The sequence below is a fragment of the Stenella coeruleoalba genome, assembly GCF_951394435.1.
Source record: "Stenella coeruleoalba genome assembly, chromosome: 19".
Classification (NCBI taxonomy): domain Eukaryota; kingdom Metazoa; phylum Chordata; class Mammalia; order Artiodactyla; family Delphinidae; genus Stenella; species Stenella coeruleoalba.
Window position 1 is genome coordinate 11,788,157 of NC_137165.1, and position 27,277 is coordinate 11,815,433.

General features: G+C 37.7%; 1 protein-coding gene across 1 annotated transcript in view; it reads left to right on the top strand.

Annotated features, from left to right (window-relative positions):
- The window catches only part of UBE2G1 (ubiquitin conjugating enzyme E2 G1), a 102,441-nt gene that overhangs the window by 64,035 nt on the left and 11,129 nt on the right, over positions 1-27,277 (top strand). Inside the window, exons 2-5 of the mRNA XM_079904220.1 lie at positions 7,678-7,780; positions 15,394-15,491; positions 20,573-20,751; positions 24,769-24,891. Coding sequence (XP_079760346.1) covers positions 7,678-7,780; positions 15,394-15,491; positions 20,573-20,751; positions 24,769-24,855 — 467 coding nt within the window. The 3' untranslated portion in view covers positions 24,856-24,891. The remainder of the gene's footprint in view (positions 1-7,677; positions 7,781-15,393; positions 15,492-20,572; positions 20,752-24,768; positions 24,892-27,277) is intronic.

Here is a 27,277-nt window from a genome sequence, read left to right on the forward strand (position 1 = left end):
TCCAAAGTATAGATTTTGCTAATTGTGTCTTGGGAATGTTCTTAAACATATTTCTCTGTATTTTCTATAAATTGGGAATTGTGTCTGGGGGTTCTGGTGAGATCAGGTGAGATCACTTCGTAAGTGGTGGTTTATTTATCAGGAGACGTTAATGTCTGGTTGTCCTTTCTAAAATGCCTAGGTTAAAATGAAAAAATGGCAATGTTTCAATAATTTTTCTTTTTTTAAAAAATATCTTTATTGGAGTATAATTGCTTTACAGTGTTGTGTTAGTTTCTGCTGTATAACAAAGTGAATCAACTATATGTATACATATATTCCCATATCCCCTCCCTCTTGAGCCTCCCTCCCATAATTTTTCATTTTTTAACTGCACCATTTCTATAGAGAGATAACTCATTTGATCAAATAGTAGTTACTGTTTGATTTCCTGACAATAACATTTGTATAGAAAAGGAAGAATAAATCTTGATTCCTTCGCCTTTTTTTAAAAAATTCGTTTTCAAAATAACAAAATGGTTTATTAGCATCCTGTAATGGGACCAATTAGTTTGTTGTTTTTTAAGTCACTGTTTTTCACCTCATGGGTTAAAACATATGTTTCAATCCTTTGTGGTTATTAACTGTTGATACTCAAATTGTCCCATATTGAGCCAGTGGGAATCTCTTCAAGTTGGCTGAGTACTTTTAACAAGACCATAGTATTATTTGATAGCTTCCTTTTTATCTGGTATGAGATGATCCTAGAATATTTCCTACCCCAGACCTGGAATCAGCCATTTTTCTGAAGAGCCTTGCTCCCTTTAAGTATAACTCATATTTGGAGACCATATTCTGGGCACTAGGGATTCTCATTGCTACAGAGTTGGTCATTTTTCTCGACCTTTTTAGTGGACAGAGCTCAGCATTTTTAAAGCTATATTGTGAATTCACATCGATACTTCTGATTCAGGTTCAGGACTGTGGAGTTTTTACTTTTCATATGTACTCCCCATTCTCTTTTAGTCTTATTCTTAAATAATGACTCTATCATAGCAAGCCTGCTCATGCATTATTTTCCATTACTTATATCTATCTAAATCATTATTCTCAAGGACATTACCTTGCCCTTGATTTCTTTTTAAATTCATGGTTTGTAGACCATTTTGGCCCACAGTGATTTCCAGATTCACAGCATGCATACATAACTTTCATTTAACAATCACTGGCGCTTCGGGATTTACTGAGTTTTAAAAATTGAAGTATTATATATACAAAGAAAAATGCATAAATATTATGTACAGCATGCCATTACTAGCATCCCAGAAGTCTCTTTCATTCTTCGTCCCATATACCACTCTCATTCACCACTCTGAAAGAAAAAGAAGAAAAGATGATATCGTTCTGATTTCTAATATTATTGATTAGTTTTGTGTGCTTTAGAACTTTATAATTTTGTTTTAGCATTCATGATACGAGGGAAAGAGAGCTCTTTCTAGCTCTTTCCAACTCTACTTGTGTCCAGGTAGCATTCAGAAAAAAATGTATCTTTATCTTTGTCGCATTCAGAACTTCTCTGTAATACCTTAGGAATCTAAGAAGAAACCCAAGCATGGGCACTTCTTGGTTTAAATATTTATCTTAAGTAGGCTAGATTTTTGTGTTTGTTAGCAATTTCCATTTTCCCCCATTATGTTTGTACCCTTTGCATGTTTACTCTTTCTTTTGATTTACAGTAACTCTATTTGTATTAGGGATATTAGACTTTTACCTATTGTGCTGCAAATATTCTCTCCCAGTCTCTCATTTGTATTTAAGCTTTATTGCTATAGTGGATTTAAAATATGCTGTGTAGTATAATCTGACTGTTGAGTTTTGTGTTCTGCTTAGGAAGGCCACCTCCACCCAAGAGTATGTTAAAAAATAAATCTGCATTTTTTTCCAGCTAAATTTTATTGTTTATATTTGGATTCAAATATAGTATGAGGTATCTCTGTTAACATTTAAATGTGATAGGATGTTTAAACATCTTTCGTTGGCCTTTCCCATTAAAAAAAACCTGCTCGAATTTCATCTGCTTATGGCTACTATACTTTCCCATCACGAACTTCTAGAAAAAGTTTCCACCTGTATTTTTCTGCTTCACCTTCTTTTTGTCAATTCAGTGTTGCCGGCATGGCCTGTCTCTGCTTTACCATTGCACGGAAAATAAATACTTAGGCCTAGGGCAGCCTTGCCCTTCTTTTAACTGAACCCAGTAGGCTGAATTTAGACCCCCTCTTTCCTGAGCAGCATGTAATTGTCGTTGTTGGTAACTTTCTCCTTGGAATGCATCTCCTTTGGCTTCTTCTTTTTTTTTTTTTTTTTTTGCGGTACATGGGCCTCTCACTGTTGTGGCATCTCCCGTTGCGGAGCGCAGGCTGAGTGGCCATGGCTCAAGGGCCCAGCCGCTCCGCGGCATGTGGGATCTTCCCGGACCAGGGCACAAACCCGTGTCCCGTGCATCGGCAGGCGGACTCTCAACCACTGCGCCACCAGGGAAGCCCTCCTTTGGCTTCTTTGATCTAGCTTTTTCCTGCTTTTCTTCCTACTTCTGTCACTTTTGTAGCCACTTCTTTGTTTTAATCCCCCCAATATTGGTATTCTCTAGAATTCCTTTAGTTAGATTCTCTACAGTTCACACTTCAGGCTCTTCTTTGGGTGATGCCACTAACCACTCTTATGGCTTCAATTATCAGCAATATTCTGATAACCCCAAGTCTCTAGCTCAAATTTCTTTTTAAAACAATGTATTTAACGGTACTGATGAACCTAGTGGCAGGGCAGGAATAAAGATGCAGACGTAGAGAACAGACTTGAGGACACAGGGCGGGGGCGGGAAGCTGGGACGAAGTGAGAGAGTGGCACTGATATATACACTACCAAATGTAAAATAGATAGCTAGTGAGAAGCTGCCACATAGCACAGGGAGATCAGCTCGGTGCTTTGTGACGACCTTAGAGGGGTGGGATAGGGAGGGTGGGAGGGAGGCTCAAGAGGGAGGAGGGGATATGGAGATATATGTATACATATTGCTGATTCGCCTTGTTGTACAGCAGAAGCTAACACAACATTGTAAAGCAATTATACTCCAGTAAAGATATAAAAAAACAAACAAAACAATGTGTTGTTTATGCCCCATAGGTACTCAAAACCAAACCTATCATTATTTCTTTCCCTCACCCCTAAAATCAGCACATCTTTATTATAATTCCCATTTCAGAGAAAAAAACAGACTCCTACCCAGTTGCCCTATGTAGAAACCTATTTATCATTTTAAAAAATTGAGTTGAAATTCAGATAACATAAAACTAACCATTTTTTAAAAAAACTAGCCATGTTAAAGTGTACAGTTCAGTGGTATTTAGTGTATTCACAATGTTGTGCAACCACCGTCTCTTTTCAGTTTCGAAACATTTTCATCACCCCACCAAAAACTCCCATACTCATTTATCATACTCTATCTCCGTCCCATCCCACCCCCCCCCAACCCTCACCCCCCATTTTGCTTTCTGTCTCCGGATTTGTGGATATAAAAGGAGTCATACAATATGTCACCTTATGTGTCTGGTTTCTTTCACTTAGCCTGATGTTTTTGAGGTTCATCTAAGTTGTAGCATGTATCCGCACTTAAATTCCTTTTTAGTGGCTGAATAATATTCCATTGTATGTATACATCATAATTTGTTCATTCATTGATGGACATTTGGGTTGTTTCCACTTTTTGACTGTTATGGATAATGCTGCAGTATAAACATTTGGGTACAAATGGGTAGATGTTTTCATTTCTCCTGGGTATATACCTAGGAGTGTAATTACTGGGCTATATGGTAACTCAATGTTTATAAACTTTTTGAGGAAATGTGTGTCAATTTTGGCTTATTATCTAAAACCCCCCACATCACCAAGCTTGGTTGATGGATTCTATCTCCTGTGTATCCCTGTTTATTATTCCCACTACCATATACTAAAGGTACACTTTTCAGGATTACTTTAATAGCTTCCTTTCTGGTTTCTTCGTCATCACATGGCCTTACTCTTTCACATACTTTTTTTCCACATATCTTTCATATACTGAGAGATTGGTTTTTGAAAAAGTAAATCTCATGAGGTCACCTCATTGCTTTAAAAACAAAACAAAAACAAACTCTTCAAAGGCTCGTCATTTCTCTCTGGATAAAGTCTAAACTAACATGGCTTCTAAAGGCTCTTTGCAGTCCTTCCGACATGCTATCTAGCTACAGCTGTATGACGCCCCCCCCGCCCCCCATATGCTGATCTCCATATTTCAAGTTTTTGTATATGTTCCCTGTGTAAGCCTTGCACCTTCTCCACCAAAATCCTTTGTCTTATTTCAGATGTCTCTTCTCTTTTTAGACGCCTTTCTGTCTCTTCATGATTATAATGTGCCCTTCTTTGTGCCCCTCCAAATTCTTGTACTAATGTTGGAGCATTTAATTGCCTGTTTACTTCTGTGGGAATCAGGAGCTGATAGTTAAGTGCCGGGTGATGCAGTACAGACTAAAAGTATGATTAATAAGAATTTAGCAGAAGTCAAAAGAAGATTATTTGGTAAGTTATTTAGGGAAGGCCCCATGGAGGAATTGGACCTTGAAGGAATCATGAAGGTAGGTAACGATCTGCCACTAATAGGTAGATTAAGCCTGTTAAATACCCATGGATCTAGGCTATGAGGATCCACGCTATGGGCAAAAGCCATGACAAAACTGAGATAGATGGACATCTTGCAGCATTACTTTTGCATTACTTAATGAAACAAGGAATGGACACAATCACTCCTGTAGAAGAAAAGCGTGGAAAGAATGTGCAAAAGATTTTTAAAGAACTTACGGTGTATTGACAAAAGTGAGAAGGAATAATTTACTTTATGGAAAGTGTAAGGACGTTTTCAAGGGTAATTTTGACCATGTATGCTAATTTAAGAATTTACCCACCTACATTTATAAAATTCCACTGAACTTCTGATGTAAAATGCAACCATTAGGTGATTTCTAGATAAATTATAGAATCTTCCATAAGACTCTTGCATATAGTGTTGGAGAAAATGGTCTAAGTAATATACCAGTGTTTGTCTAGAGAAAGGTTAGAAATGAGATAACTCAGTGCAGAATTTACCTGCCCAGATTGTAATTGTCTATGCTCCACTCTGTCCCTCAGTTGACAGTAAAAGTGGGACTTTCAGATCTTTCCCAGTATGTCTGCAGCATATTGGCACTCAGTAAATGTTTGCATTGATAAACAAAATAACAAGATTGAAATACTATTTCTTTGCATTTTCAGTATTTTTAAAATGTCTTAGAATAGCTGTTTAAAAGTAAAAATGCATTTCTTGTGTTTCAAAACACAGTACTGATTTAAAACTATTTATAAAAATCTGTTTTGCCAGTTAGGCAAAAATACTAGACTTATAAATTAGAAAAAAAAATCTCCCCTCAAATTTTGAGAAAAGAAGCCATTCACGTTTAAATATAAATAAACTTTCACTTTTGGCTCTCTCTGTGTTTCACTGGCATGTTGGAGTGTTAAATCTGTTGAAATAACCACCTCTGATTCCTCAAAAAATTAATATTTTCTTCTCAGTTACTAACACACTTTGTTCAGTCTTTATAGCACTCTGAGTTGTATTATACTTACTTATCATGAGACTGAGCTCCTTGAGGATGATGGCAGGAATTATATGAGAATTACAAACCTGTTCAGCCTCCCAGCAAGCCCTCTCTCAATCGCTCTCCTGTGTGCTTTGTCCCACTTCTCAATTTGAGCCAACCAGTGCCGCTTGTTGGTGATTCATATATTTATACGCACACACAATCGTGACTGTGGTGATGGCTTCACAGCTGTATACATATATCAATATGTAAAAAAAATAATGTAATTTAAATATGCGCAACTTACCGAATGTCAATTATATCTCATTAAAGCTGTTTAAAAAATCCTGACATGACGCTCACCATGGATTGGTCATTACTTTATTAAGCTCTGTGTCTCTAGGAACTGTTTCTTACCTGTCTCCTCTAAGGTGCCCTCATGGCCTGTTTCCCCGCCACCTCACTAGTTCTTTGCCTCTGTTCTCGTCCCCAGCCCCCGTCATTCCCCATCCATGCTAGAGCACTCTCTCCGGAAGAGGAAAATCTCATGTTGCTACTGCTGTTCCTGTAGGCTCCAGCTATTATTCTTTTTTTTCGTGCATATATTTTTTTTTACATCTTTATTGGAGTATAATTGCTTTACAATAGTGTGTTAGTTTCTGCTTTATAACAAAGTGAATCAGTTATACATGTACATATGTTCCCATATCTCTTCCCTCTTGCGTCTCCCTCCCTCCCACCTTCCCTATCCCACCCCTCTAGGTGGTCACAAAGCACCGAGCTGATCTCCCTGTGCTATGCGGCTGCTTCCCACTAGCTATCTGTTTTACGTTTGGTAGTGTATATATGTCCATGCCACTCTCTCACTTTGTCACAGCTTACCCTTCCCCCTCCCCATATCCTCAAGCCCATTCTCTAGTAGGTCTGTGTCTTTATTCCCCTCTTACCCCTAGGCTCTTCATGACATTTTTTCCCCTTAGATTCCATATATATGTGTTAGCATACGGTATTTGTCTTTCTCTTTCTGACTGACTTCACTGTGTATGACAGACTCTAGGTCCATCCACCTCACTACAAATAACTCAATTTCGTTTCTTTTTATGGCTGAGCAATATTCCATTGTATATATGTGCCACATCTTCTTTATCCATTCATCCGATGATGGGCACTTAGGTTGCTTCCATCTCCTGGCTATCCAGCTGTTATTCTTAAGCTACTCCTGGGTGCTGGAAACTCTGGTCAGCAAGGGGGTCAACACACATAGGCAGGATGGATGGAGCCTCTGCTGTCTCTGTGCTCAGAGTCTGATGGGCTGCACATGAACGCCAACTGTAGTTGTATATCCCCAAGAATACAGAGGACTTACTCATGTAGACATATAGTTATTAGTATAAATGAAGGTTGCTTAAGCAGCAAATTCCAATGAAAAGGTATCAGGCACTCTTGGTGTTTCTGAATATGTATCCTAAAGACCACAGCATAAGAATTACCAGAAATATTGGTTTGATTTCCCTCTGAACCAGAATCTCTAGGGGATGGGCCTGACACCTGCATTTTATTTTATTTATTTTATTTTTTATTTTAAAAAAATGTTTATTTATTTATTTGGCTGTTCTGGGTCTTAGTTGTGACATGTGGGATCTAGTTCCCTGACCAGGGATCAAACCCGGGCCCTCTGCATTGGGAGTGTGGAGTCTTAACCACTGGACCACCAGGGAAGTCCTGACACCTGCATTTTAATAAGCTCTCTGTATGGCTATACCTATATACCACTAGGGAGCTACTAGAATGGTGAGAACCTAGCTGGAAACCAGGGTAGAAGTAAAAGGGCACAGTAGAAGTTGATTTTCTGGATACTTTGCTTTACCCATTGCTTCTTTGTGTTATAGAAATGGAAATGTTTTGGACATCAGGTAGCATTTTGCTAATGGATCCAGGTGTGTTCATTTAACAGGTTAGAATTTATAACATGTATATTCAAGTTCTGTAATGAATGTTGGGCGAAGATTATTTACTTAAAATTTTTGATAAACATTTTCTTTTTCCACAGAACTCAACAAAAACCCAGTGGAAGGCTTTTCAGCAGGTTTAATAGATGACAATGATCTCTACCGATGGGAAGTCCTTATTATTGGTCCTCCAGATACACTTTAGTAAGTATAATGGAACTAACATCCAAGTGGAGCTCTTTTAGCAATTGAAATATAAACTATTTTGACAAACTGAAGTTTCCCAGTTTATAAAAGTGATAATCAGTTTTAATTAATCACTATTAATTGATGTAAAGATACACAACAGAATGTGGTGTAATCAAAGAGCAACAGAAAAAGATGGAATTTCTTAAATACGTTATGTAATACATTTTTAGATTCAAAGACCACAGTCTGATTTTCTGTTCTGTGTGTTTGCAGACCAACTTAAACTTACTAATATTTAATGTTCTGTAAGATGGATCTTGACTATCTGATGTTAGTGACTAGTACAAGTCTCACACTTTTTTTTTTTTTTTTTTGCGGTACGCTGGCCTCTCACTGTTGTGGCCTCTCCCGTTGCGGAGCACAGGCTCCAGACGCACAGGCTCAGTGGCCATGGCTCATGGGCCCAGCCGCTCCGCGGCATGTGGGATCCTCCCGGACCAGGGCACGAACCCGTGTCCCCTGCATCGGCAGGCGGACTCTCAACCACTGCACCACCAGGGAAGCCCTCACACTTTTTATAGAAGTTGAGGTATTGAAAAAAAAATGCAGCAACCTTCTCAAAGAAATACAACTGAAGGACAGCAGGGACCTTCTTGGGGAGTATACTTGGTCACTCAACTGTGGTCCTTGATGGTACTAAGCAGCAAGGATTTGGATACATCAAACATTTTTTTGATGGTGGAATAGTTTTATTTTAGATGTTCTGAGATGGTAACTCCTTTGTCTCCCCTTCGCCAACACCTGATGTAAGAGAAAATTCAGAGCTAGTTCTATACCAGAGCAAACTGGTATATGACATACAGAGTTGAGCTGTAGTATTGATTTGGGGGTTTTCTGAGGTCTGAAAAAAATGATTTATGTTTTGTCACAACTGTTCCCAATCAGAATTTTTGCTGATCTCCCAGCGGTATGTTTGTATTGGTAATTGTTTTTTTAATGGTATTATTTTTATTTATTTATTTAAAAATATTTATTTATTTGGTTGCACCAGGTCTTAGTTGCGGCTCGCAGGCTCATTAGTTGTGACATATGAACTCTTAGTTGTGGCATGCATGTGGGATCCAGTTCCCTGACCAGGATTGAACCCGGGCCCCCTGCATTGGGAGCTCGGAGTCTTATCCACTGTGCCACCAGGGAAGTCTCTGCATTGGTAATTGTTGCAAACTAAAATAACTCAATTTAGTCATTCTACAATGTTAGTTTGGTAAATAACAGTAGCCAATGAAAGCCATCCTAGAGGTATTCCTCCATAACCTTAATATTATTTATTTGAAAGCAAATTTCTTACCAAATTTTGCACACAAAAATCATACATACAGCCTAGCCTATGAGCCTGATGAGGTTCTGGTCGTCTAGGTTTTTAAATCAAAACATATTGTGTGAAGGTTTACTCAAGGGAGATACAGCAACATTCCAGTGACAGAATCTTGTTAATCTTAAAGTTGATATGTGATAACAAGAGAAATTCTTCTAAACTAATGTCTGTGTAGAAGATTAACTAGGCATCCAGGTTTGACCTCGATCTCTAAGGACCTTGCAAAATTCGTACACTTTTTTCGTGTGATGGTGGCAAGCATCTCTAAATATTATCAGCTGGTCCATATATATGTTGTGTTCCTTCAGCTTTACCAAAGAGAGACACTTTAATACTCATTGCACTAATTAGGCCATTCTTGCCGCCAATAAAAATCTATTTCTGGCCTTTCGTATACATTTAAAAACTGCTGGCTGTTGATCTGAGGTGTGGACAGCAGAAGCATTTGTGGCAGCTCCTCTGGAGTTGCTGACGAGACAACTGGCTGCCACTTCTGCACTGTCCCTTCCTGATGAGAGCACTGGCTGCACCTGGGCTGCAGTTTAACCTCAGTGCCACACGTACTTTGAACATCCTGTGAGTAATGAAGCCTTAATGCAATTGACAGACCTTATAATAATCATCCAAAATTACTTTGGTATGATTGCTTTTTATTAATGACCTTTTCTAAAATTCATGTGCTGATAGTTATAAAATTGTTTTTAAAGCCCTCAAAAAAGAGGTTTATGATTTATTGAGTTTAGGCCGTCCCTTTTAGCAACTTCCTACTTAGAATGGTTGCAAAAATAAAGCAGTGTACTGGCATTTACATTACTCATTGATTTAGTTTCCAAAAGTTTTTTCAGTACTCTTATGCTAGATGCTAGGAACATGATCTTGAATTAGCTAATAGTCACTGCTCCCAAAGAGGTTACAGTTTAGTTGGCAAGACAGCTCATTGCATAGTTATTTAATACACTTTGAGGACAGCCATGATGGAGGGAGGCATTAGGTGTTGTGAGAACTCGTTGGTAGCATGGCAGGTTATGACTGGGTCAGGGAATTTTTCCCAGAGGAAGAGATGTCTAAAGTGGGAACTGGGAACTGAAGAGTTAGTAACTGTAATAGTTAGTAGGCTTTTGGCTTCAAGCAACAGAAATTGGATTTTAGCTGGCTTAGAAAATAAGGAATTAAAAAAAAAATAAAATTATTTATTTATTTTTGGCTGCATTGGGTCTTCGTTGCTGCATGCTGGCTTTCTCTAGTTGCAGCGAGCGGGGGCTACTCTTCCTTGCGGTGCACGGGCTTCTCATTGTGGTGGCTTCTCTTGTTTTGGAGCATGGGCTCTTGGCGCGCCAGCTTCAGTAGTTGTGGCACACGGGCTCAGTAATTGTGGCTCGTGGGCTCTAGAGCGCAGGCTCAATAGTTGTGGTGCACGGGCTTAGTTGCTTTGTGGCATGTGGGATCTTCTCGGACCAGGGCTTGCACCCGTGTCCCCTGCATTGGCAGGCAGATTCCTAACTGCTGTACCACCAGCGAAGCCCCGTCTTGAGGCTTTCTCTACGAAAAACATTCTGAAACTGGTGTGACATGCCTGCTATTTTCAGACTGATGATTATCAAGTAGTGTGGCTAGCTGCCCATATCCTCGGCAAGAAAAATGTCAGGTAGGATGGCAGTAGGTTTTTACAGAAACTTTAGGAGACATGGGTAGCACCATGTAATCATAAATCTTATAAATTTGTATGAGGGAATGGTGAATGTGTACCTTTCCTGTATCTCTTATTCTTTTTTTCATCACTAATGGCTAGTGTGCTCAAGAAGTATGCTTAATTTTGTTTCCTACCTCTGCCAATGATGTGAAGAATTTGGAGAATCTTAAGATTATATGTATTTTGTAGTATTATTGCCTTATCTTGAGTGGGTATAGAAAATGAAGAGGTGGCTAACTAAACTCTCTGATTAATATTCTTTTACACTAACAAAATTCTTCCACAGTTCTGTTTAAAACTTAGAGGCGCAAGCCATATATTCTGTAATGAAATTTTGGAGGGAATGAACCTGCCTGCATGGCTTAGAAATTGATTGATCAATGGCAGTGCCGTGCCACTTATCATTTAGTGCTTAAGAACGTGAGTTTTGGAGACTGTCTTTGTTTAGCTCCCTGAGGCTATCACTGTTATCTGTGTGACTTTAAACAGTTATTTAAACTTTGTCTTGTTTCATTTCTAGGGTAAAACCCAATGCCTAGAAAGAGTTCAGAATGTTCAACATTCTGTTGTTTGTAATAGCAAAAGAAATCGGAAGCAAACATTTTGATTGTAATAGAAAAATTGTGGCAGGTAAAAATGAATAAACAGGAGACAGATTATCAGGAATATATAAAAGAACAGTGTTGAGCAAAATTTCAGATGGCAGCATATGGTATATCATTTAAATAAGTAAATATGGCAGAATGATAGGATCTGACAAAGTAGAATGATAGGATCTGATACTTGTAAGATTTTTATAATTTTAATACAAAAACAGTAAGGGAAGTCTAATAGAAGAAACTTGAACTAGGCCTAGATTTCTCAACCTTTTCAAATGTGAAACTATTGGTTTCATACCTCTTTTTAACATCATGCTAGTAATTATACTATTAATACCTGTGAAGAGAATGTATAATCGGAGGGAAGGTATTTTTAATTCATTGATGCTTTTCATAAACTGCCATTTTGTTCATCATAGTAGATCTTTATATATTTGAAAAATAGTGAATATGTGACATTTTAATATTTAGTTTACTATGTTTTGTACTCTTTGAGTGTTCTGAGTTTTTTGCTAACTTGGCTGTTCACTGTTCACTAGAAGTTTGTGCCTACAAGTTGGGACTACTGAACTAGGCTTTTAAAAATAACAAGTAGGATTTTCACAGGTATTAGAGAAGTTAAAGATTCCACCTGTAGGAGAAAAACTGTAAGGAACTGCATGATTAGTTTAGAATGGGTGAGGACATTGCAGACAGAGTTAAAATTGTGTACTTTAAACTTTTAAGGATAGTCCTATTAAAATTTAAAGATTGAAAATAATTCAATAGACTAAGGCAATTTTTCATGATAGGGATTCCAATCAGCTAATATAAAGCTTTTTTTTAAAAAAAATTTATTTTACTTATTTATTTTTGGCTGTGTTAGGTCTTTGTTGCGCAGGCTTTCTCTAGTTGCAGCGAGTGGAGGCTACTCTTCGTTGTGGTGTGCGGGCTTCTCATTGCAGTGGCTTCTCTTGTGGAGCACGGGTTCTAGGCACGCAGGCTTCAGTAGTTGTGGTGTGCGGGCTCAGTAGTTGTGGCTCACAGGCTTAGTTGTTCTGCATGTGGGATCTTCCCGGACCAGGGCTCGAACCCATGTCCCCTGCATTGGCAGGTGGATTCTTAACCACTGCGCCACCAGGGAAGCCCCTAATATAAAGCTTTTAAGTAGATCTGATATCAGTTAGAACTCAGGGACCCAGGAAAGCTAACTTAGTATCAGGGAATAGTCTTACCAGTGGGATAAAGTACATGGGCTTTGTGGTAGCTGTTTTGATGTTGTTTTACATAGATTCTTGGCTGTTTTCTGTATTTGTGGCTTTCAAAGTGTTCTTGTTTTTGTTTTTGTTTTTTGCGGTACGCGGGCCTCTCACTGTTGCGGCCTCTCCCATTGTGGGGCACAGGCTCCGGATGCATAGGCTCAGCGGCCATGGCTCACGGGCCCAGCTGCTCTGCGGCATGTGGGATCTTCCCGGAACAGGGCACGAACCCTTGTCCCCTGCATCAGCAGGCGGACTCTCAACCACTGCGCCACCAGGGAAGCCCTTTTTATTCTATTTTTATTTGTTTATAAAGAAAACTCGTTAGTGACTCACTTACTTAGCTTTGCAGCCCCAGTTTGAAAAACTAGTTCATAGAATTAATATTTCCTAAGGCCAGTTTTGGCACTAATTTATCCAGTTGGGGTAACATAGTCCGAGAAGGTAGACTTATCTCTTAACAGTGTAATGCGCTCTTTACAACTGCTGTTCTAGTCTCCATTCCCTCAAGTCTTCATGTTTTTTCCCTTCAATAGATAGTCTCATAAATTATGAAAATTAAGACCATAAGGCAGGCATAAAATGTGTCAGCTTTCTTCCTTTTTACCCCTGGATATCTGTACTACATTCAGTCTGTTTTCTTCCTGTGCAAAAGGAAAGGATATTCTTTCTTTTTCGTGGTAAGCCCTTTACTACCCTTATTTTCTTTCTTCTAATTTCTCAGTTACTCTGTTTCGAGGTTTTTAAAGTCGAGGTTACTTTTTATACTCGGAATCTAGTGGCCTTTCCTAAGTATTCAGAAGTGTTTGGTGTTAATGATCTACCTTTCTTTAACTCCCCTCATCTTGCTTTTATGATTAGAAAAAGGCAATAAGAATTAATACTTGCTTGTGGTTAAAAATTCATGGTATATCAAAATGTACAAAGCAGAAAGTAAAAAAATCTCATAATCTTGTGCTTCAGAGTTAATTAACCATTATTATTATATATTGGTGTCATGTTTCCAGACATTTTTCTATTTGTATATAAACATACCCTCACTTTTTCTTTGTAAAGGCAAATGGGCTTATTCTATAGATTAAAAAAAAATTTTAACAATAGATTGCTCATATCATTCCAGTATTTATTACCGGTATTTTTCTTGATACTTTCCTCTGACTCTAGAATGGTAAGTGCCATAAATCAGTGATCTCTAATGTTTTGGTCCCTGTTGTATTCTTTTACATACAACAGTGCCTCCCATAGGTAGATAATCATTATCTATTTGTTTAATGAATGAAAACCATTTAATGAGCTGAGGATTCCATTTCTCGATGATCTGAAACAAACACAGTCAGATGACCCTGCTCTGATGGGGTGCACATCTTACAATAAGAGAATCAGAGGTGTGAATTGCTTTTGCAATAAAGAAATGAAAAGAGGTCCATGTGATAGAGGGACACAGTGGCTAGTTAAGATTGGGTAGTCAAGTAAAATCATTCTCAAGAGGTAACATTTAAGCTGAGTTCTGAATATGACAAAGGGAGAACAGTGTTTCAAACAGAGGAAACAGCTAGTACCAAGGACACAAGTCAGGGGCTTTGTCGTTTTTGCCCCATAAGGCTGACTTTTTTTCATTGGTTTTCTTCAACAATGACTTACGTTGTTTTGACAGTTGTTCAGGAACAGTTCCTAAGCAAATGACAGTGCTCTGCAGTGCCTTAACACAACAGTCACAGCCACATGTGCCTATTAGAATTAAACAAGATTAAAAATTCCGTTCCTCAGTTGTACTAGCCATATATATATATATATATATATATTTTTTTTTTGTGGTACGTGGGCCTCTCACTGTTGTGACCTCTCCCGTTGCAGAGCACAGGCTCCGGACGCGCAGGCTCAGCGGCCATGGCTCACGGGCCCAGCCGCTCCGCGACATGTGAGATCTTCCCAGACTGGGGCACGAACCCGTGTCCCCTGCACTGGCAGGCGGACTCTCAACCACTGCGCCACCAGGGAGGCCCTCGCCATATTATTGATACAAGTGGTTGGTGGCTAACATATTGGCCAGCATAACTATAAACCACCTCTAGTGTGTGAAAGTTCTGTTGCACAGCCCTACTTTGGAAAGTCACCAATTATAAACTCCTTGAGAGACTTTATGCTTTGTTCACTGCTGTACTCCCAGTGTCTGACACGTAAAGACTGAATAAATATTTGTTAAATGATAAGATGAATAAATGGATGGATGGATTGAAGGTCAGCACAACTGTTCCCAGAGAGGGAATAAGAAAATACATAAGCTCTCAGATGAGAAAAAGCTTGTTGTGTTTGAAGAACAGAAAGAAGACTGGCTGGAACTAGAGAGAAGAGTGGAAGATTGAGATCAACGTAGAGAAATTGGCAACTTGACCCTGATAGGCAATGTTAAACTTAACTTTTAAATTTTGTTTTAAGTGCAGTGGGAAGAGATTAAAAGGTTTGTAGCACAGCAGTCGTGTAATCTGATCTGGATGCCTTTTTTTAAAGCTGTTTCTTTCATTTTACTGTTTTTTGAGAGTTTAATAAGGTGGTAGGTATGACAGTTTATTAAACTGGATATTTGAGTAAACTGCTTGAAATCCAGATTATTTATTTTGTTTATAATGTTAGCACTAGCATCCTTGTTTTATGTTTGTTTTAATAATTTTCTTATTTATAAGCAGGAACTTATAGGCAAGAACTTGTTTTTGTTTTTGTATTTCCAGTGAAGGTGGTGTTTTTAAGGCTCATCTCACTTTCCCAAAAGATTATCCCCTTCGGCCTCCTAAAATGAAATTCATTACAGAAATCTGGCACCCAAATGGTAAGTTTATCTAGTTTTACTTTTACATTTGCAAGTATGATGGCCTGTCCCTGAAGTTTTCAAGGTCAATAAGGAAGGTGTAGTTCTCAATGAAATTGCGTTGGAATTTTTGTACTAAGTTTGTTGTGTTTGTTATGCACATGGGCTTGGATTTAGATTCCTTAGAAGAGAAGAATTGACAGAGATCACATGGGGAAAAAAATCTTCATTTACTTATTTATTTACTTACTTAGTTTTCAGCTCGTTTTGAGACTCATGATGTTCCTAACTGGAGGCAGGGTTGGTGGGTGATATTCAGCATTAATAGAGCTCTTATAATTGAGGAGATAATTTCCAAGGTATTAGGTGACTCATTGGCTATTACAAAGAGCTTAGAAGTAATTAAACCTGGATTTTTAATTTCTATTTTCTCATCTTAGCTCCTAGACTATGGACAACGCTTAACTTTCAATGTATGTTCTTAGCTGTCAAAAAGGAATGTCTTACCTACATCATAAGGTGATTGATAGGATCAAATGAGATACAATACTGTGTGTTTAAACCTTCAAAAGTATCCAGTACTGCAGTGCATAAAATGGTGACATTGACTTTTTTACCCAAAGATGTACTACCATTTAAAATTCACTTTGTGAGCCAAAGGTTAGGCCAGATAAACTATGTGTATACACAGTCTCCCTGAACTTTTGGCCTTGTTTTGTATGATAGAGCTTGCAAGAATTTCTTTCCTAAGTATTTTGACTATCAGTATTTTGTCATCAAAGTTGTCTTTTTAGACAATTACACTGATCTTCATTCTACATCTCATAGTCCAGACTTTCAGTTGTAAGGAATAGAAACCCTTATATATTAGTTTAAGCAAAAATCAGTGAGGGTAACAGATGCATGAATAAACCAAGGCTTTGTTTCAAGGAAGTGTAATAGCACCCAGTGACTTGAAAAACAGATGAGTCTTACTTAGGAGAGACTAGACTGGCAAATGGAAAACTATTGGGAACCAAGGAAGCCGCCATATTTCATCACATCTAAGATAGCAGTGATGACAAAAGACATAGTTAATTTTTGCACCAGGAAGAAGGGAGAAAAATAATTTCTTTCTGGTAGAACACATTAGCGATAATCCTACAAGATATATGGAGGCACGAATTGACCACATCTGCCTTGGACGTTTCTTTCATTTCTTCCTAGCCTTTTGGCAGTTTCTCCTGCCTTCTCTTGAATTATTTGATGTGTACGTCAATCTTTTTCCACCTATTTCAAAGGAAAATGTAACGAAGTTTCTGAATGTTGTCTCTACCACAAATTAGCTATATTACTGTAGGTAAAAGCCTCTTGAACCTTAGTTTCTCTATCTGTGAGAGTTACATGAGAGAATATATGTAAGCAGTACATGGAACCTCTGTTAAGAGGAACAATAGCAGTGGCCTCCGTAGTTTAAGAGGGCAACTGAAATGAGTGTTTATTTTCTTTGTTTTTTAAGGTTGAAGGGATTGTTGGTTTGCAGACCATAAGGGAGAAGGCATTAGAGAGTGAAGTAATTAAGACGTGATTTGAGTGAAGGGATGCTTTGTGAAGAAAGGATACCCGAGGAGGCAATGGGCCAGGGATGGCAGGTTCAGAAGGAGCTAGACTTAGAAAGGAGAGTGAGAGTGGTCTGCAGTGGGAATGAGGGGAAAAACCAGCATTTGAATTTCTGCTAGGTGCTGGAGATACAAAGATGATCGAGTTATGGTCTTTCTGTAAGGATATTATGGTATGTATAAGGGAAAGACGGACATAAGTTTAATGGTGAAACAGAGACAACAGTGATGTTGTTATAAAGGTGTTTGGTAGCATAGAAGAGGGAGTCAGGGAATGATGGAGAATGTGATTCTTAAATAGAATTTTGAATATGTATCTTTAGTCGTGGGGACTCAATAGTTTTAAAGCTGTATAGTAGGTTCATCATGACTATATTTATGTCTAGAAAGTTTATACTCACGGGGGAAGGTTTGGAAGGGAAAACCAGACAAAATAGCTAGGAGATAGAGGATTTTATCAATTGCTAATGGGTACGGCATTTCTTTCTGTGGTGATGAATATATTGTAAAATTGATCGTGGTGATGGTTATACAACTCTAAACATACTAGAAACCATTAAATTGTATACTTCAAATGCATGAATTATATCTCAAAAGCTGTTTTATTAAAAATTATTATATGGTAAAGTCATACAAGTCATTTGTATGACTTCGATGCACTCAATTTGAGACTTGTTTTTCTGGAGGTGCAGTTGCCATAACCACTTAGGTAATTAAAGAAAACTAGTCAAGGCTCAGCAGTGAGCTTAGGGCCTTGGAAGCTACTGACATCAAGATGACAGGTAACGATATCAAATCATCATGTGGTATACCTTAAACTTACACAACGTTTTCTGTCAATTATATCTTAATAAAGCTGGCGGGGGGGAGATGGTGGGTAACACTGTGATATAATGAATGGTTTAATTTACTTAGGGAAAAGAGGATTAATTTTGGAGATTAGGATAACATCAAAAGTCAGACCAAGGAAAAGGAAAAGAAGAAAGTGATTGAGAGAATGGCTTCAAGAACCAGGGAAAGGAAGTGTGCCACGGAAGTAAGAGAGGAAAATGTGTCCAGGAAGGTGTCCTCAACGGTATCAGTTGTTTTGGGCCCAGAAGGGTTGACTTTAAAAATACCCAGGAGAATATGTTCTCCCAGTCACTTTGTGAGAATAGTCATAGCATCCTGTTTGGAAGCAGAAGGCAGTTTCCCATAAGGCAAAAAAGAGAGTACCCAAGTGTAAATAGAGAAGACGAGGGGAAATCAGATTTTCCTAATTTTAGAGCACAGCTTCAAGAGAAGGGAGATAGCTTGAAGGGTATGCATGGTTCAGGTAGTTTAGTTTCAAGATGGAAGAAGAGCTGTGTTTTCTTTTCAGTCATTGATGCTGAGACTGTTGGCTAGCTACTTATGGGGAAATTGATTTAGAAACTTTCTTCACACCAAACAGCAAAGTGAATTAAAACTCTAAATGGAATAAAAAGTTTCAAGTGGTTTTTAAAAATAGTGAATATTATTTTCTGGGTGTTAGGAACAAGGAGTTTCTAGTTTCAAAAGCAATAAATATTGGAAGACTATAAAGAGGAAAGAGAAATGGTAACTAAATTCAGTATGGGATTCTTAAATGAATCTTGTGTCAGATAATAAGGCCAGCCATTAAAAAACATTATTGGGGTATTGAAATGAAAGAAAAAAAATAACAGGCAAAAATTAAACAAGGAAAATTAAGAAGCAGTTTGGCAAGAAGAAAACTAAACATTGAGTACATAAATGGGTAAAGGACATGAACAGACATTTGACTAAAGAGGAAATACATAAAGTTTCTGTACATGGAAAAATTTAGCCCCTAAAAGTATTTTAAACTAGATTTCAGTTGTGAAATTAAAAATTTTTTCAATAAAGAAAAATCTTAGTTTTATTGCCTTGTCACTCAGAATTATCAGCTCATATCTTGCATTTTTAAAGTGTAATTTGGTAATAGGCATTAAGCGTAAAAACCTCTTTCTAAGAAACTAAACTGTATGTTTGAAATGACACAAGGTTAAAAAATTTTAAAGGTGCTAAATTACGATAATTTTTATAAAAGGAAAATGGGTCTCAAATAGATTCTCTCTGATAGAATTCTGTACAAACATTTGATGTTAAATGTTCTCAAAGAAAATGACTTCCAAAGAAAAAATTTTAAGTGTAAGTGAGGAAAATATCTTAATACTGTGTAAGCATTTTCTGTTCAACTTTATAGTGCTGTCACAAGTTTTGCTGTTGTTATTCTTGATCTAGTTAGTTATTTCATTTTAGTTAAGAGATTTTACTAGGAGGTGTAGGTGAGTTGGGAAAAGGAACCTTAATTGCAGAACAGCTCATATACAAGACATTGAAGGCATGAGTCTTGAATGTTGCATTCACCGCTGAACTCCATGTCAGGTGGTGGGTGCCTGGCACACGGCACGCGTTCAAGAAGCATTTATCGTAGAGCCACAGTGCACACGAACTTTGACTGTGGTTACCCAGAGTTAATAATAGCAGGGGAGTGCTTGAGTTAGGAGGTGAAAAGTAGGCTTTAACATTATACCTATCATAAATTTGTTGGACTTTAGGTAGGAAGTCAGGGATGAAATATACATAAATAGTGTCATTGGTTGTTTATAGGATTTGGAAATTTGGTTAAAAAGTTTTTCAGCAAAATTTTATACTTTTCTGTCTTTTCTAACATTTCTCCAATAAGTATGCTTTTTGCAATAGGGAAAATTTCACTGTAGAAGATTAATGAATGTTATGATTTTGATAGTTCCCTAATAGGGAATATTTGTGTGATGTAAATGTGGATTAGGACTCCTCTACCCCTTTTGATCAACAATTAATTTGTGGCTTGGATTTTAAAACCGTTTTATAGATTAGGGGCCTAATGAATATCACTTACGTTGATGAATTTTCACTAGCAATATAACATGTTCCTTTTGTGGATTTGAGTATACTTTTTCCCTGAAAATATAATTTTGCCTTTATGTGATTTTAAAAGTATATTATCATGTTACCTTTTATTTTTTTCTTAGGAAAGTCTCTAGACCTTTGACTATTAACAATTTCAATCAATAAGTTAGTGGGGAAACTAGGAATTCATTATCCAGAAACTCAATTCTGGTGTTTAGACCATATACTTTCTGCAAATGAAGAACAGATTCAACAGATGCCATTTCTTCATTTCATTGTATTTATTACATGTAAATGCTAGGCACCATCTACATACTATGTGTCTTGAAATTTTGCACAAATGAAAAAGGTAGCTTACATTCCTTTTGGGTTTGTCAGGTGGATCCTACTTGGTAAAATCTTCGGTCTTCCTAAAAGGTTAACAGGTTCCATTTTGGAAATTAACTTCTGTATCTTTTCAGTGGTACAGTGGTATTGAATTTTATACAGATGCCGTGGGAATTGGGACCATGTTTATTATAATATGTATTTTATGTATAGCCAAATTATTTTAAATATTTAAAACAGTAATCTTATTCTTTAATTTTGCAGTTGATAAAAATGGTGATGTATGCATTTCTATTCTTCATGAGCCCGGGGAAGATAAATATGGTTATGAAAAGCCCGAGGAACGCTGGCTGCCTATTCACACCGTGGAAACCATCATGATTAGTGTCATTTCTATGCTGGCAGACCCTAATGGAGACTCACCTGCTAATGTTGACGCTGCGGTAAGGTGGTCACATGCACACATCTCCCCTCCCGTTTAATTAAACTTGATTAGAACTATAGTAACTTTATAAGTATATATGTGTGGATGTGTATGATATATGTTTTTATTCATTTAATTTTTTCATGAATCTGTACAAAGATAAGTAAGATGTAACTAAGCTTTACCCCTAAATATTTGTACCTGCATCTTTTAAGAATAAGGACACTAGGGGATTACCTGTTGGTGCAGTGGTTAAGAATCCTCCTGCCAATGCAGGGGACATGGGTTCGATCCCTGGTCCAGGAAGATCCTACATGCTGTGGACCAGCTAAGCCCGTGTGCCACAACCACTGGGCCTGTGCTCTACAGCCCACGAGCCACAACTACTGAAGCCTGCGCGCCTAGAGCCTGTGCTCCACAACAAGAGAAGCCACCTCAGTGAGAAGCCCACGCACCACAATGAAGAGTAGCCCGTGCTCGTCGCAACTAGAGAAAGCCTGCGAGCAGCAACAAAGACCCAACGCAGCACCCCCCAAAAAAATAAATTAAAAAAAAAAAAGGAATAAGGACACTATCCTATATAACTATAAAACAGCTGTCATACCTATGAGAACTTATTATCAGGTCCCTAGTAGGTCCATATTATTATTCCCAAGCTTTTATTTTTAAAACTTTCAGACCTACAAAATGTTGCATTAGTTATAAACACCCTTAAACACCCCTATACCCTACACATACAGGTTCACAAATGTGGACATTTTACAACGTTGTTATTATCATTATTATTATTTGCTAAACTGAGAATACTTTACAGATCTTTATGGTTAAGTATATACTTAAATACTTCAGCGTGTATCTCCTAAGAACGAAATGGGTGGGGCGGCAGAATCCAGAATTTTAGGAACCCACATTGCTTTTGAAAAATTAATTAATTTTGGCTGTGTTGGGTCTTTGTTGCTCCACGAGGGCTTTCTCTAGTTGTGTTGAGTGGGGGCTGTTCTTCATTGTAGTGCTCGGGCTTCTCATTGTGGTGGCATCTCTTGTTGAGGAGCACAGGCTCTAGGCGTGTGGGCGTCAGTAGTTGTGGCACATGGGCTTAGTTGCTCTACGGCATGTGGGATCTCCTGAACCAGGGCTTGAACCCATGTCCCCTGCATTGGCAGGTGGTTTCTTAACCAGTGCGTCACCAGGGAAGTCCTCACGTTACATTTTGTATTCGTTTTATTTATTTTTTACTTATTTATTTATTTTTTATTTTGTAAAGGTTGGTATTTCTTACCATTTTACTGTAGGTTTCTCATTTTTACATTATTGTTTTTATTTTCTTTTTTTTGGTCTTCTCTTCCTTCTCCTTTTCTTTTTTTTAAAAATTATTTTATTTATTTGTTAATTTTTTTTTGGCTGCACTGTACTCCACGGCATGTGGGATCTTAGTTCCCTGACCAGGGATCAAACCCATGCCCCCTGCAGTGGAAGCGTGCAGTCTTAACCACTGGACCGCCACAGAAGTCCTGTATTCATGTTTTATTAGTCTCCTTTAATCTAGAATAGTCCTAGTTCCTCAGCCGTCTATCCTTCTTTAACAATCCTTTTGTTCTAATTCTTATTCTTGGAAACTTTGTTAGTATATGTGAAAGCTGGGAGATTAAATTCACCTTTTTTCCTTGTTATTTCAAACCTACATAAAAACTTGGGTGAAATCTTACATGTAGAAAAACACTACATATAATAACCCCCTTTCAAATCTCTGGCTTTGAATTTTTGAATTTAGTAATTGAATTGAAGTAAACACTGGCAGAAAACCATTCTAACTTCTAATAAGTCAAGTATCAGTCCAAACAACATAAGGGGCGCATGTGTGCAGAATTGGTTTCACTCAAGAGTGTGTGAGTAATAAGCCAGATGTTAAACTAAGAGTGAAAAAAAAAATAAACTAAGAGTGAGTTGGAGGAAGAGGGGTACCATTTAAATGCCAAAGTGAAGAAGTAATTACTTTCAGTACCAATACTCACACTAGCAGCTCTAATTCTAGTGGTCTTCAGTATATTTATATAAAATCTATATATCATCGTTATTATTTTAGGAAGGTATTAATTTTGGGTGTAGGTAGGAGGAAGGGCCAAGCTATTGAGTCATATAGACTTTCTGTCAATCTCTTTTCAGCCCCACTTCATTTATTTATTTGTTTGGCTGCTCCAGGTCTTAGTTGCGGTATGTGAGATCTTAAGTTTCAGCATGCGGGATCTTTAGTTGTGGCATGCGGGCTCTTAGTTGCAGCATGCAGGATCTAGTTTCATGACCAGGGATCTAACCTGAGCCCCCTGCATTGAGAGCGTGAAGTCTTAACCACTGGACCACCAGGGAAGTCCCTCAGCCCCACATCTTTTTTTAAAAAATATTTATTTATTTATTTATTTGACTGCACTGGGTCTTCTTTAGCTGTGGCATGCACCTCACCCCCACTTCTTACTGACTTCTCAGAGCTGTCATTTCCAAACTTTAACTTCAGAGTTCTGTTCAATAGGTCCTTTTCCCTCCTTTGCTGGGGTTCCATTGAGACTCCTGTAGGCTATTACTTTCTCTCCTCTAATGTACGTTTCATTGTTCTTCCATCTACTTTTGGTCTTCCAGAAGAAATTTCTCCCCATTATCGGATGATTTTAATGCCATTTTCTTTGACAGTGAGGATTTATACCTTAAAAAAATAATTCCGGTATGATCATTTTAATAGGATCTTAGGAGAGCTAAGAGATAAACATATGTGCTTTTTGGTCTATTGATTCCGTAGGTTCTTCACATGTAAAATGCAGATGATAACACCACCCATCTGGTCATCCACAGTGTGTGGCATAGTGGATTCAACAAATGGCGACTCTGTTATTAGCTAGCTCCTGCTTTGAACCATCATCTACCAATCTATCTTCTACCTAGAAGTCATCCTTGCCCAGTCTTGTGTGTCACCAGAGAATGTCAGTCAAATTATATATCTAAATTCCTTTCCACCCCTCTGCCATTGATTTGAGTCCTTTTAACTTCTTACCTACATTATTGTAATAGCTTTCTATCTCATCTCCCTGCTCTCAGTCTTAACTTTTCTCTGCTAAGTGCTCTTTTTAGGTGATTTTTTTTTCTTTCTTTTCTTGAGATTGACCTTCCTTCTTTTCTGGAATTGACCCTTTCTCCTTAAAATTTCTTAAATATGATAATGAGGTAATTACAGACAATAACATTTTATCCATAAATATTTCATCAAACATCTCCAGATCTCTGTAGATGTTAGCATTATAGTTTATCTCATAATTTATTATAATGATTGGCTTTCTGGGGTGCCTTGCTTTGAGGGCAAAAATTGTTGTTCAAATCTCTTCCTCTGCACAGGCAAGTATTGAAGATTTCTGTAGTCTTTGCTGTCCCTAAATGGATGATATAGCGGGGGGAAAAAGGGCTGGGCATTTTTGTGAGAATTTCCTGGTATTTACATGCTAAGTAAAATCAGCTCTATTCTCCTGTGAAACTATGCTGGTGCTGTTTTGTGTTCCATTTTTATGGGCCAGGCAGTGATAGTGATATTGTCACTGTCATGTGTCCCACCCCCTCATCCCCCCGCCCCCACTAGAAATAGTACTCAGTATCATCTCAGTATGATGCATTACACCCATATACTTGATATTGGAGGCACTGTTATATCTACTTTATTTTCTGGTTGCTACCCAGTAGGGAGAGTTGGTGATCCTTCAGATAGCCTGGATATCTTATTTGTAAGTCGTAGCTTTCTTTTTAGCATAATACAAAACTGCTAATGATCTTCAGGGCCTTTTCCTTTTTTAAAGAGACTTTTGCCTGTAGAGGTCATTTGCATGTATCTTAGCAGAGTGCCTTGCAAAAGTGTTTCTTGACTACTTTTCTACCTTGTCAACTTTTTAACATTTTAAAAGTATTCACATTACCAAAGCATTACATTCAAAATTAAAGTTAGTATTTGAGATTGTAAGAGGAGTTTACATAAAATCAGTTGCTGTTACTTTTGTACTTACAGAAAGAATGGAGGGAAGACAGAAATGGAGAATTCAAAAGGAAAGTTGCCCGCTGTGTAAGAAAAAGCCAAGAGACTGCTTTTGAGTGACATTTATTCAACAGCTGTAACTTCACTTATTTCAGGGTAAGTTCATTTAAAAAGTCATCCTATTCTTTTGCATTTTTATACACGTCATAAATGTTTTTAGAAATTGTGTGATTTGGGTATTTGAATTGCTTGTTTTCATTGGCCTCATTTTTTAGTGGTAGTATCCAGTAGTCTCTCATTTCTCAGCAGAAATAGTGTCATCCCCTTGCTTTTTCCTTCAGTAAATACAGCTGTTTTTTACTAGATATTCTGTGTTAAACTGGTTGTTAGTATGGTAACAGTCTATTTCTTTTCACTGATGGTAAAATTTCTCATTATAAAGTTCTGTTCTGTTTTTTTTTAAAGCTAAGTTTCCTCCGTTTTACCTTTTGGTTTGCCATCTTTGACTAAGCTAGGCATTGAAGTTTCTTGTATCTTCTCGTACTGTGCTATATGAATAAAGAATGACTTAAATTTTTGTTTTCCAGTTTTTTTTAAAGAAGGATCATATTTTATATTAAACATCTACCTTTCTTGTTTTAATTGGTCTTTATCTCCTTGTTTATTACTTATAGGGCCAGTAGGAAAATTTTCCCTTTTATTGTATACCGTCTGTCCACAAGTCCGTTTTAAGTCTAGCAAGGAGCCAAAGATAGCAGCCACCCATCTGGCTTAGAAGAGGACATGGTGTAGATGAATTGACCAAATGTGTGATATTTAAGTTATTTGGTTTCCCTTTTTAAAATCAAATATCGAGGTGATAAAACCTGTGTATGAAACGTAGCATCTAAAAAATCAGAATCCATGATACATCCCTGTACCTGGCCACCTATTTTAAGCAAAAGAACTTTAGGAATTCCCAGGTGGTCCAGTTAGTGGTTAGGATTCCGTGTTCTCACTGCCGAGGGTCCGGATTCAATCCCTGGTGGGGAACTAAGATCCCACAAGCTGTGTGGTGTGGCCAGTCAATCTATCAATCAATATTAAAAAAGAAAAAGAACTTTATTACTACTTGTTACTTCTCCTATATTCCCCTCCTACCCCATCCTTTTTTCATATTCCCAATTCTTTGTTTACCATTGCTTTTCTTCATAATTTCATCAAGTTTGTATTCCTAAACAACATATTCCACGTTTTTGAACTGAATATATGTGAAATTATAATGTATGCATTCTTTTGTGACTTTTAGCTCATCATTATATTCTTGAAATTGGTCTTTGTTATGTGCAGTTATATTTCTTCTGTTTTCACTGTTTAGTATTTCATTAGATAAATTACTCTTGATTCTCATTGCATTATTTCTCTATTTTGGGAGGGGTTCTTTTGTTTGTTTTGCTTTTTTTGTTGTTGTTTTGTTTTGTTTTTTTGTTTGTTTGTTTTTTGTTCTTTTGGGTTTTTTTGGCCATGCCTCCTGGCTTGCAGGATCTTAGTTCCCCAATCAGGGATTGAACCTGGGCCCAGGGCAGTGAAAGCACAGAGTCCTAACCACTGGACCACCAGGGAATTCCCCTATTTTGCTCTGTTTTTGCTATTACAGAGAATGTGGCTATCCTTGTTTCTTGTTGCAGAGATACTACAAAAGTTTCTTGGGGGCTTCCCTGGTGGCGCAGTGGTTGAGAGTCCACCTGCCGATGCAGGGGACACGGGTTCGTGGCCTGGTCCGGGAAGATCCCACATGCCGCGGAGCGGCTGGGCCCGTGAGTCATGGCCTCTGAGCTTGCGCATCCGGAGCCTGTGCTCGGCAACGGGAGAGGCCACAACAGTGAGAGGCCTGCGTACGGCAAAAAATAAAAATTAAAAAAAAAAAAGTTTCTTGGGTGTATACCTAGGGGTGGCATTAAGTTAAAGGTATATGCACACCACTTTGAGTAGATAATGCCAAATTGTCTTCCAAAATGTTGCATCTATTTATACTCCTTTTGGCAAGGACAAGGATTCCATTTGTTCCATATTCTCTTTAACATTTGATATTATCAGAGTTCTTCAAAGTTTGTTTTCCCAGTTTTTGATCTGGTGTAAAATGATATGTCATTATGGACTTAATGTGTGTTGCCTTAGTTACCAATGCAATTGCGTATTGTAACATGTGTTTGACCATTGACACTTCCTCTGTGAAATGCTTATTCTGGTCTTTCCTGTTTTTCAGTAAGGTTATTGATTTGTATCCTTGTCAGTTCACTTTTTCCATGGTGTCTTTGGATGAACAAGGTGCTTAATTTTAATGCAGTTTAATTTTTTAGTTCTTTCCTGTATGCATTTTACTTTTTGTGTCTTAGTTTCTTCCCTGCCATCAGAAAGCTACTATTGTATACTGTCTTCTAAAAGTTATTATGGTTTTGCCTTTCACAAATGTGTTGAATTCAGTGAAATTGGTTGATGTATGGTATGAGTTGGAGTTCAACTTTACCCTTTGATTCCCCCTAATATATAACTGTTGACTGCA